This window comes from Lepisosteus oculatus, chromosome 12 (assembly GCF_040954835.1).
Source record: "Lepisosteus oculatus isolate fLepOcu1 chromosome 12, fLepOcu1.hap2, whole genome shotgun sequence".
Classification (NCBI taxonomy): Eukaryota; Metazoa; Chordata; class Actinopteri; order Semionotiformes; family Lepisosteidae; genus Lepisosteus; species Lepisosteus oculatus.
The window spans coordinates 32,300,111-32,312,213 of record NC_090707.1 but is presented as its reverse complement, the minus strand read 5'-3'; the positions used below and the strand labels follow the sequence as shown (position 1 = coordinate 32,312,213).

The 12,103-nt window shown below is 43.7% G+C and overlaps 1 protein-coding gene across 1 annotated transcript in view; it reads right to left on the bottom strand.

Moving 5' to 3' along the window:
* Nucleotides 1-12,103, bottom strand: part of ercc3 (excision repair cross-complementation group 3) — a 38,369-nt gene that overhangs the window by 9,152 nt on the left and 17,114 nt on the right. The window contains exons 5-10 of the mRNA XM_069196355.1: nt 11,641-11,776; nt 11,312-11,479; nt 6,761-6,965; nt 4,185-4,499; nt 2,497-2,681; nt 53-255 (exon numbers count right to left, since the gene is read on the bottom strand). Of these exons, the coding sequence (XP_069052456.1) occupies nt 53-255; nt 2,497-2,681; nt 4,185-4,499; nt 6,761-6,965; nt 11,312-11,479; nt 11,641-11,776 (1,212 nt within the window). The remainder of the gene's footprint in view (nt 1-52; nt 256-2,496; nt 2,682-4,184; nt 4,500-6,760; nt 6,966-11,311; nt 11,480-11,640; nt 11,777-12,103) is intronic.

The following is a 12,103-nucleotide window of genomic DNA, read 5'->3' as shown; positions in this document are numbered from 1 at the left end:
ATTAAAAAAAAAAAATTTTCCGTAAACGCCACTGTGATTCGGCGATACCTACTTGTTCAGGCGGATGGCGTACTCTTTGAGAGCGAAGACGTTGTCGGCGAAGACGATGATCTTGTCGTTGCGGCGCTCGTGGAAGCGGATGAGGAACTGGCAGGCGCGGAACTTATTGGGGTTCATGGTGTACAGCAGGATGCGCTTCTTAGTCTTGATTGCCACGTACTCGCGGTAAAACTCCGGAGACATGGGGCACCACACCTGGCGACAGAACGTGTAAAAACCCATTTGCCAGCGATGCACTCGAGGCGCTGATGTGTAGGATGGAAATGCACGGGACACAATATCTGATAAAGGAAGCAGGACGGCGGCCGACGTGAAGGTTAATTGCCAATTTGAGCGCTTCACTCTAGTTTATCACTTTCATCACAATGTCTTTGTTATTCTTCCATTTAGCAGGTTCCAGCTTGTGAATTAAGACATGGAACCGAGTCTCTCTTTTTCTTACTTCAGACTTGTAGCAATAATGCATTCATTAACAATAATGCCTGTTAGTAAAGCCCAGAGAGAAGTTCTGCTGTGGATTTAAATGAGGCCTCTCTCTGGGGTCTGAGCTATCCATGATGGATGCCCACTCCTGGAGCCTGAAGAGCAAAGAGCAAGAAGGAACATCTACAAGTCGCAGGTGGTGGTCAATCAGCCAAAAGATGGCCAACCAATCAGGGACCTGTAGGGCATGGAGACCCACTCCACCTGGTCACCTCTCAGCTAATCACCAGCCGTATGGTTAAAAAGCACTGCACGGCTCTCCTAACTTCACTTCTCTCCATTGAACCAACCTGGGTTGCTGACAAAAGCACCCTGTGACTGCCACTACTGTTGCTTAAGCCTGAGGCCTTTTGCCTGAATTACAGAATGCCCTATGTAAGACAGAACTCTGTCCAAGGTCTAGCCTGCTGTCTACCATTGTGCATCTGCCTGGCCACTGGATCAATACGGCCGGGGTTTTGTTGAAATGCCTGAATATTTCAACATTCAGAAGTAGCTGTTACGCTGGAAGCACATGAGAAGCTTCTCCCCCATTTGTGACTGGCCGTGATCAAGCAGTCACCTTTATGCATGAACTTGAGTTGTCCCAGACTTGAATCTGTTTTCTGCCTTGAGAAATGGTCCATGATCCCTCACAATGTGTTCTCCAACTTATTAAATGTTATACAAAAAGGCTTTGTGCTTTTATCAATGCCAGAGGAGGCTGTACCAAGTATTAGAAACAGGGGAGCCAATAATTTTGACACCAATGTTTTTGAGAAAAAAAAAATTGTATTACTTAAGAACATTTGTTTTGAAACAATGGTATTAGAATAAAAGCCTGTGCTTTTCCCATTTCTGGAGATATAAAACATAGCTCATAATCCGAGCTGTTTATTTTAGTTGTCTTTTTTGTTCATTTTTATCAAGTGTATCAATATGTCTTCAGCTGTCCTTCATAATAATAATAATTGCTTACACTTATATAGCGCTTTTCTGGATACTCCACTCAAAGCGCTTTACAGGTAATGGGGACTCCCCTCCACCACCACCAATGTGCAGCCCCCACCTGGATGATGCGATGGCAGCCATTGTGTACCAGAACGCTCACCACACACCAGCTATCATTGGGGAGGAGAGCAGAGTGATGAAGCCAATTCATAGACAGGGATTAGGAGGCCATGATTGGTAAGGGCCAATGGGAAAGTTGGCCTGGACGCCAGGGTTACACCCCTACTCTTATAGAGAAACGCGATGGGATTTTTAATGACCACAGAGAGTCAGGACATTGGTTTTACGTCTCATCCGAAGGACGGCGCCTGTTTACAGTATGGTGTCCCTGTCACTATACTGGGGCATTAGGACCCACATGGACAACATGGTGAGCGCCCCCTGCTGGCCCCACTAACACCTCTTCCAGGAGCAACCTTAGCTTTCCCAGGAGGTCTCTCCCATCCAGGTACTGACCAGGCACACACCTGCTGAGCTTCAGTGGGTTGCCAGTTGTGAGTTGCAGAGTGATATGGCTGCTGCTATAATATACACAGCATCATCTCTCACATGTACACTTACACTGTACTTCTCTGGTCAACAACAAACTCAATTTCTAAACAGCTGCAGTTTTCTGTATTCTCATGTTGTCTCGATCAGCACTTTCATGCTAAAACCTAATCACACTTTCATATAAAACACTGTTTACGCTGTGTAATGGTGACCGTCGCGGCTCCACGCGGGCTTGTGCCCTCCGCCACCCGTTTCGTCCCGCAACGCCTGGGGCGCGAACCCGGGTCTCTGGCGTAACGCAACAGGGAACCAGCCGCATGAGCTAAAGGAGACCCCCCCTGGCCCAGGCAGCTGAGGTCCCTGCTACGCGCAGTGAAGGCGATGACGTCACCATATCCGAGCTATCTCCGCTACATAATGTGTACAAGCAATTCTACAAAGTGAACCCCCCCAATATGTAAAAAGCCTCACCTCTGCACACTGAACCTTGGCAATGTAACCGTTATTCTGCAGCTCCATCCAGTTGGCCTCGTACAGCTTGGGCCCAATGAGGAAGTTGAGGTCAACAATCTTATCGTCCTCTCTGACCAAGGTGGCAGTGAGCCCCAGCTTGCAGTGAGCCTGTACAATCGTCAGCACACGTCTGAACATTCTGGCTGGGGAAAGAAGAAATGGAGTCGAGATGATTTACAGGAGGAAAGTGATTGTGTGCCTTTTCAACTTAGCATATAACGCAAAGGGGGGGAATTTCTAAAATGGGTGGAAAGGAACAAGTAATTAAGATTTAGATTCATTTCGAAATTCATTTGTTTTCAGAAGGCACGGAGAGTCATTATGTGTAACATAATTTATATTGTTCTAGCCCTCAACCCACTCATTTTAACTGCGCATTCACCTTTAATATTTCCTTCCGTTGTGTAACAGCCCTGCTTTCATTTCAATAAAAAGTACTATAAAAATAAAACACAATCGCACACTTTACATTAAAAACATTCTTGCAGAGATCCTATTTCACATTGTACTTTTGTCATATTTATACTTTTACCTAAAAAATCTGATGATAAGATAAGATCATATGCAATTTTTAGTATTAGGAAATTGTCTTTTTCGCACACCCCAACTTGTTCTCCATGACACAGACAGGGAGAGAAAAGCTTGGGGTCAGAGCGCAGGGTCAGCCATTTATACAGCGCCCCTGGAAAAGTTGAGCTTAAGGGCCTTGCTCAGGGGCCCAACGGAGTAGGATTCCTCTGCCAGCCACGGGATTTGAACCGACAACCTCCTAGCCACAGGCGCAGATCCTTAGCCACAGAGCCAAAGCACCGCCCTAAATATCCCATTACACAAGCTTAAAACTGGCATTGTTAGAATTCAGGGCGGGATAGGTGTTTCACTTCGCACCCAATGTGACAAGCCAGTATCGGAACTGAAAACAAATCAAAGAACAACTTTTCAGTCTTTCTGACTGATGATCTGACAATCCTGTCATGAAGTAAAGCTTGTCTGGTTTTCAGATGTTGCCTTAAACAGAGTACAGAAGTGTGTTCTTCACTTCACAATGGAAGTGTACATGTGAGAAATCGTGCTCTGTATGTTATGAAGGGCAGTGTATATAGTGGGCTCAAGACCGAGATTGATTATGTAAAATCCGGTACCTTTGTCACTATCTATTGCAGTTTATAACTATTCCCATGGAACTCCATATGGGGTTCTAGTGTACATTAATAACATTTCCATTAATAAAGAACCATCATGGTCATTTCAACGTAGATGGCATTTTATACTCAGGTGTTCCTGCTTTTCCGTTTCTGATATCTGTCATAAATGCATTCAGCTAATTGCGGATTCTGGTAAATGCCGACAAAACCGAAACCAGGCTATTTAATAAAAGCACCGGGAGATCCTCGATTTCTAAAATGATTTTCTTCAGCACCAGTGCATGGATCAACCAACTGTTGTGAAGTGAAGGACACGCTTCTGTTATCTGTTTAAAGGCAGCGGCAGAAAACCAGCAAAGCTTTTCTTCAAGGCAGGATGGTCAGAGCGCTCAGTCAGAAAGACGGAAAAGTCGTTCTTGGATTTGTTTTCACTTCTGATGCGGGCTCGTCACATCGGGCACGGAGGGGAAACGCGTTTGTTTAGAAAGAGCGGAAGGCTACCTGGTATGGTGTGCACCTCGTCCAGAATGATAAGCCCCCACTCCTGGCTCCTCATCCATTCCATGACCCGCTCGGCCTCCCAGGAGCGTTTGGTGGTGTGCCCCAGCATGGAGTAGGTGCTGATTGCCACGGAGCAGCCGATGGGCTTGTCCTTGGCGTCCGAGGTGAAGCGACAGATCTGGCTGTCATCGATGGTAGACCACATCTTGAACTGGGCCTTCCACTGCTCCACCGACACGGAGGAGTTGCCCAGGACCAGGCAGCGCTTCCTCACCGTGCAAGCCGCCGTCACCCCCACCAGGGACTTGCCTGCCCCTGGAACCAGTCAAAAAGCAGGACAGTTTCAAGCACCAAGGGGAATCTGACCAGTAACCCCACCCCTGCTGTTGACATCAAGCCGCCCCTCGATTTGCACAGTATCTCCCTGTGCTTCACTGTTTCCCCAATCCAGGTTCTGGTGACCCACACACACCTCTTGATTTCTGTTCCAGCCGAGCCCCTCGGTTACATAATCAGACTTAATAATAAAACGATTAATATGAACTGTTTGTTCCCGGCTCTTAAACATGCTGGAGCTTTAACCATTGTATTTTGTAAGTGAAATAAAATCCCAAATGTGTGACTAGAAACAAAACGATTATTCCAATGGAGCAACTTCTTAGACTCATTAAGGATTTGATTATCTAATGACGGTGGGACAGAATGCTGACCAACTCGCGTCTGGGTCACCAGGACCGGGACTGGGAACTGGAGCTGTACTCCCTGGTGTGACCTTAGTCAGACCTCAAGTGCGCGTAACAAAAACTGCTCTATTCATCGGGCAATGGTAAAACCTTGTAGCCTGACATCGTCTGATCTCAGAAGCATCTCGGTACTGACCAGGGAGTCTTCTAAGGACGTTGCTGTGAGTACCCAGAATTTCCAAACCAGCGACCCACTATGGCAACCAGGACTGAGTCCTTCCATGACGCATTAAACGAAGGCTTTTAGCACTTAAAGACATTAAAGATCTTATAGCATTGATTAGAAAAGAAAGGGTGGAATGTAGGTTTGTAAAATCTGGCCTCCTTAATTAGCTCCCCCTTAATTCAACTGCAGAAGCAAGTTCTCCACTTCCTTTACTAGTGTAGTGATGGCACAGAATAAGTGCACCCACAATTAGGTACAAGACATCAGTGTAGAATGTGCTGTGTGTCCTCCTATATGTGAAATTCTCTCAATAGAAATGCAAACAATTACCAATTGTTAAATTTGAGCTGCATACACACTACTGACTCAGATCAGTGCCTCTCATCCTCGGGAACAGAACTACAGTTGAATCAAGGATCAAATTAATCGCGCTGTTTTTAACACATAACTTCATCCAGTTGATAAACAGCTTTTCTTTCACAGCTCTAAAATCGTTTGAACCTTTGCTCACGTAGGCTTTAATCCGATTAACGGCCAAGCATAATCATTTCAGTGGTCTCAGTTTAAGTCCAAAAATCTGGCAGCAGTCCAAAGAACAACAACACTAGCTGGCCTGGCAAAAGCAAGACATTCCATGTCAACTGAACTAACCCAATCATCTCGGATAACAAACAACTCAAATGAAATGACAAACTCACTTTAGATACAAAACACAGTACAGAGCAATGGACAAGTGATGGTTTGATCCAATGGTTATGGCAATAACCCCAAATCAATGACGCAGGAAGCACGCTGTCAGCGGCACTTAGATGCACAGATGTAAGACTGTCCAGGCAAACAGCAATAAAGCTCCAGTGTTAATCATCTTGCATAACTCTCGGTTCTTTAGTTATAACTTTTTGTTCCCCTGTCCTTTAAGGTCTAATCAGCCACCCCTTTAAAATGGTGAGTCCTCTGTTCATCAGGGCCTTTAATAATAATAATAATAATAATAATAATAGCTTAAACTTTTCTGGACACTCCATTCAAAGCACTTTACAGGTAATGGGGACTCCCCTCCACCACCACCAACGTGCAGCCCCACCTGGATGATGTGACGGCAGCCATAGTGCGCCAGAACGCTCACCACACATCAGCTATCAGTGGGGAGGAGAGCAGAGTGATGAAGCCAGTTCATAGATGGGGATTATTAGGAGGCCATGATTGGTAAGGGCCAATGGGAAATTTGGCCAGGACACCAGGGTTACACCCCTACTCTTTTCGAGAAACGCCCTGGGATTTTAAATGACCACAGAGAGTCAGGACTTCAGCTTTACATCTCATCCGAAGGACGGCCCCTGTTTACAGTATAGTGTCCCCATCACTATACTGGGGCATTAGGACCCACACAGACCGCAGGGTAAGCGTCCCCTACCCGTCCCCACTAACACCTCTTCCGGCAGCAACCTTAGTTTGTCCCAGGAGGTCTCCCAGCCAGGTACTGGCCAGGCTTCAATCTCCACTTTGGTAAAGCAACATGCTGAATTCTACAGAGGACCCAGACTTTGAAAAAAATCAACAAAAGTCCTATCGCTGTATACTGTTTCAGCTGAAAAAAAGATCTGTAATGGGAGGTAAAAATGACATTTTGGGAGCTGCCACTTGCTCGTCAAGAGAGCAGGACTCACCACAAGGGAGGACGATCACCCCTGAGCGGGCACGACCGTTCCCAAACATTTTTCTCAGGCTCTTCTCCTGGTAGGGCCGCAGCACAGCCGTGGGCTTGAGATCGATGTTGATGTCGGGGTTGACGGTGTCGTTTCGGAAGTCGTACTCTGCCAGGAGGGGATACTCCAACTGGATACAGCGCTTCTGGAGCTCCTCGATCATCTCCTGCAACCAAAACGCCATTCACCAGCGTCGACCGTATATTATAAGGAGTAATGGCCACAGTTTTAATATGAACTGCTTTTTTTCTGTCTCTTGGCTAATACGCGGCAAAAACCATTGAAGCGGGCCCATTTTTCTAAGCTGCAAGGCAGTCTGGATTTCTAAACAAGCTTATGACAGCTCAGTACTGTGGCAGGTTAGCTGAAACAAATATATTACTCCTGCTGACCTGCCACTAGAGGTTGTTCAGGCCTCAGCCAAGTACACATAGATTCACAAGGTGTGAATTGGTTAATTAATTCAATACTTGGTGAAAGGTGAGAGTCACATTCTCACATGGGTGTCTTTCAGTCTAGATGGAGCACATAAAAGACTTCACAGTGGTAGCTGGTGTTGGGTTACTAGTATAGGTGCTTTCATTGGTGTATGGAAGAACGTGGCTTGAAATAAACAGCATTTGTATTTTTTCTTCCATTGGAGTTTGTCCATGTGCTCAGGCCTCATGATCCACCTGAGGAAAGTCTGGCCTATCACAGTCACATTGCTGATTTCAGCCTTCCCACACTGCAATGCACACCCCTTATTAGTCAATTTTATTTATGTCCCTTAACCTGAATTGTGGAGGCCAAATTAATAGAAAAATAACTGGCAATTCTTATAACAAAGATACCACTCAGTCTCTGATGTGTTATTTTTAAAATATAATCCTGTTAGGTTTCGCAGTATATGCCATGCTAGTTATAAGGCACCAGTCGTGATGCAGACTGCACTCTGCAGATTAAATAAAGCAAATTGGGAAGGTTTTATTTGAATATTGCTGCATAATCCCTTCATAACTGATTCACAAGATGTTACAATCACATACATAATGCTTTACAGAGACATTTGCAAACTGCATCATACTCTTTAATAATGCTTGTAACGTTTAGCTTGTGATGCTAAAACAAATGGCATGACCTCTTATGCACACGTTTCTGTGAAGCATTATGTATGTGATTATAATGTCTTGTGAAGCAGTTATGAAGGGATTATGATATAGCCATTCTGCAGCAACATTAAAAAAAGCCTTACCAAAAGTTGTGGACTTTAAAAATAACTTGTATAAGAAATTACAACTGGGGTTTTGGATGGCTTTTTTTTTACAATGGGAAATGTTCTTTAAACGTCTTAATTTACATCTTGGAGTTAAAAGATTAGTTTGTAACAAAGACAGCACTGTGCTAGCCCTGTGAGATGTCAGTTTGTGAAGTTCGTGGCTTAGTATTTCCAGAGTTGTTTAAACAGATGCTTAGAGAGCCACCTAGTGGAAGCATTTGTCAGCTACGCATCCCTTAAGTTCAATTCAATTCAATTCAACTTTATTGTCAATATACTAACACAGGTGCATAGTATAATGAAAAGTGTTTCTCATTAGTCACTCAGGTGCAGTATATAAATAGGAAAATAGCACAGAAGATAAGACAATAGACAGCAACACAAGAACAATAACAGTGTAATAACATAACAAATAACATGTAATCAAGTAATCAAAACTGTGCAAAATTCCGCAAACAGAGAAAATTAAACAGGACAAAAACAGTGCAAGGTAATTCTTGAAACGGTGCAAAAATAGTATGGTGATTAATAAATATTACGACTGATACAGTTTTACTGAGCTATCGAAGGGACAGTACAATTTCGGCTTACATGTGTGTGTAGTGGTGTAGGAGTACAGTCCTCGTGGGTATAGGAAGACGTTAGGAGAGATCATAATATGATGGGAGGGAGTGGGGGCGTCACCGACTTGACGGCTCTGGGGAAGAAGCTATTTTGTCTAGTCTAGTTGTGTGCCTAGAGTCTAGTTGTGTGCGACTGGAGTGACCGGAACCTTCTGCCAGATGGTAGGGGAACAAACAAGTTATGATTCGGGTGAGTGGGGTCAGACATAAGTTCCAGATGCAAAGAAACTAAAAGAAAATAAACGATTGTTTTATTCTGACTAGTTGAAGATGCGCATGCAAATTTTGTACTGCCGTAATATGGCTGCATCATCTATGGTAAATATTAATCAGCAAAAACAACATGGTTTAGACGACAATGACGAAGGTGATAACAAACAAACTTAATGATTGGTTAGTAGTTGTTAGAACACAAAAGATTAAATGCCTTATATTAGGTTCTCAATTAATATTAAGAGTTGTATTTTTCCCCAAAGATAATGCTTTTTAGGTGTACAGTATTCCTTTACAGGATATGATTCATCACTAAAAATAATATGCCCACAAATCATCCTAATAAATAAGTTTAAAACATCTTAATACACCAGTATCCTGGTATGCAAAAGAAAATACAATTTTGCGATCATAAAATTAATTTCATTGCATATTATTTCCAAGTTTCTTTTGTTGCAGCCAAAAAATATGGACGAGAGAATGGAGAAACATCAATAAAAGTCACTATAAATGAAACCCTTAATTCGTTTTTAGCGCAATAACTCAGCTGCAATTTGTCCTGCTCACTTAATTGCTTGGGGTTCATTATTTTTGACATTATTTTTATGCCTTATTCCTTACACAGTTCTGTGAATGTGTGATGGCATGACCTTAGCTCCGACTCATTAATGCAAACCTCATGGCTCTGTATTTCTGCACACACGATCATGCAGTTCTGCTGGTTATGGTATATTAGTTATGACACAAACAACAGTAAATAACAAGACCGGCTGTGGATTTCCTGAATGACGTGGCATGTGCTCATGTTAAAGCATACCTAAATGTGTACTCATTTAGCAAAAGTTAAAATAAAACTTATATTTAGCCAGCAGCTAACTGAAGCTCAAGGCTGCTGCTCTCTCTGCAGTCTGTGTGGGTCCTAATGCCCCAGTATAGTGATGGGGACCCCTTACTGTAAAAAAAGATATAAAACCGAGGTTCTTACTCCCTGTGGTCATTATAAATCCCAGGGCGTTTCTCGAAAACTATAGGGGTGTCACCCTGGCGTCCTGACCCAATTCCCTCCTTGCCTTTACCGATCATGGGCTCTTAATAATCCCCATCTATGAACTGGCTTCATCACTCTGTTCTCCTCCCCACTGATAGCTGATGTGTGGTGAGTGTACTGGTGCACTATGGCTGCCATCGCAACATCCATATGGGGGCTACGCTATAGTGGTACTGGAGATGAGTCTCCATTACCTGTAAAGTGCTTTGAGTGGAGTATCCAGAAAAGCACTAAGCAGGTGTAAAGAATTATTATATATCTGACCTTTATTGTAGGCTTTGTATGACACTACATGCACGGTAAAACTAAAAAAGAAAATCATGCACACATTCCGCATACTGGAGTGTGAATTGAAAACAGCACAGCATAGGTGATATTTCACATTCATTAAACATATCTAGGTTTTAGATCCTAGATGGGAAAATACTGTACAGCTAGCTTCAATTGGTACGTGACAGATTATTACAGATGTATTTGATACTCAAAGACCAAAGGGCTGTGGGTGGATGGAACAAGCTACCCAGCCATGTTGAAGCTGATGTCCTGGGTTCCCTCCCGACACAGCGGATGAGATCCTTGTACGAATTAGCTACCAACTTTCAAACGGGTTAAAAAGAGGAATAAAAATCCATCCATCCATTTCTTTAACCACTTTATCCAAAACAGGGTCATGGGGGAGCCTGAGTCTATCTCAGCAAGCAACAGGGTCAGTACAACCTGCACCCAATGCTAGAACATCACAAGGCAAATACAAATGAAATTATTATTACTAAAGTTAAGCACCTTTCATGAGGTGGAATACTATGCTGAAGGCACAGGTTTTCTGTGATTGGCAGGACTTTAGCCACAAGATGTTTTAGATCACACCATTACACAATGCATAATATATATTGAACTGCAGTTAATATGTTGGATTTGTTTGGTGTTTTGCACTAAGCAAACCCCAGAGGAATTGGTATAATGTGTAACAGAAACGTGAGCTCAGACAATGGCACAATTTCAAGCTAATAAAAACACCAATATAGGACCCGTCAACCATCGAAAACAAATACTGTATCCCAGTAAAAACTTTTCTCATTATTAAACAGAATCTTACAAAGTTCATCGTAATCAAGACGAAATTAGAAGAATATTATTGTCCTTTAATTCAGTTGATTTAATATTACTAATAACAACACACAAACATGGGACTGAAAAGGCTCATTAAGAGATATCACTGAAAAGGGGGTTGAGACCAGAGACCAGAGCCCAGACAGGAAAAAAAACGAGGAATCCCCAGCGTGGTAAAACGATAGTTTGAGGAACATTCTGAAAGGCTTGAAACTGTAGTTCCCAGAACAATCTCTTTAGGAGAGAGCGCTTGACTTTACCTGCCTGATCTCAAAGGACACGGTCTGCGTCTCCTCCTCTTCTTCCTCCTCTTTGTCCATCTGCTCATAGTAGCTGAATATGTCCTCGGGGACCTCAGGGCCAGTGCGACTCTGCTCTGGACCTTGGGAGGTGGATGGAGCCCCGTTATCCTGAGCAGACTTTGAGATCTGCAAAACAGAAAATGAAGCCACTGCTAACAAACACACCATCATCTCAAACAACAACTGCTGGTACAAGATGGATAGAGCAGTAGCGCAGGCGAACAGACGACCCGTTACAGTAAGTGTTATTTTTTCGTGGGAGTGTAACCGACGAGGACAGCACGTACCGCAGATTTGCTGGAGATCACCTCAGTGATGAGTGCCGGGTCTTCGCCCTCGGCCGTCCTCAGCCTGCACTCCCGGATCACTTCATCCTGGAGTAGCTTCTGTATGACCTCGGGGAAAGCGCTTTCTACAAAGTACCTGTGTTCAACACGGACCCATTCAGAAATGTACTAGAACGGAATACCTCCCATGAAAACCAGGCTCCTATTCTAAGTAGCGTTTTGGCAGCCCACTATGTGGTGCTCTTTCCTCTGTTACCAAACAACAATGCTCTCTGTGTAGGAGGTGTAGTTTTTCGGGCATTAAACAGAGGTCCTGCAAGCTTGGTCAGTAAGGGTCTGACAGCAGGGTTCACCGGCAGAAGTGATATGATTCCAAAATCCACACTGCTCTTGCATAATCTGGCCTAAGATTCTCCCTTAATTCAACAGGTGAAGAAACGTCTCGCTTTAGCACATGATGTGC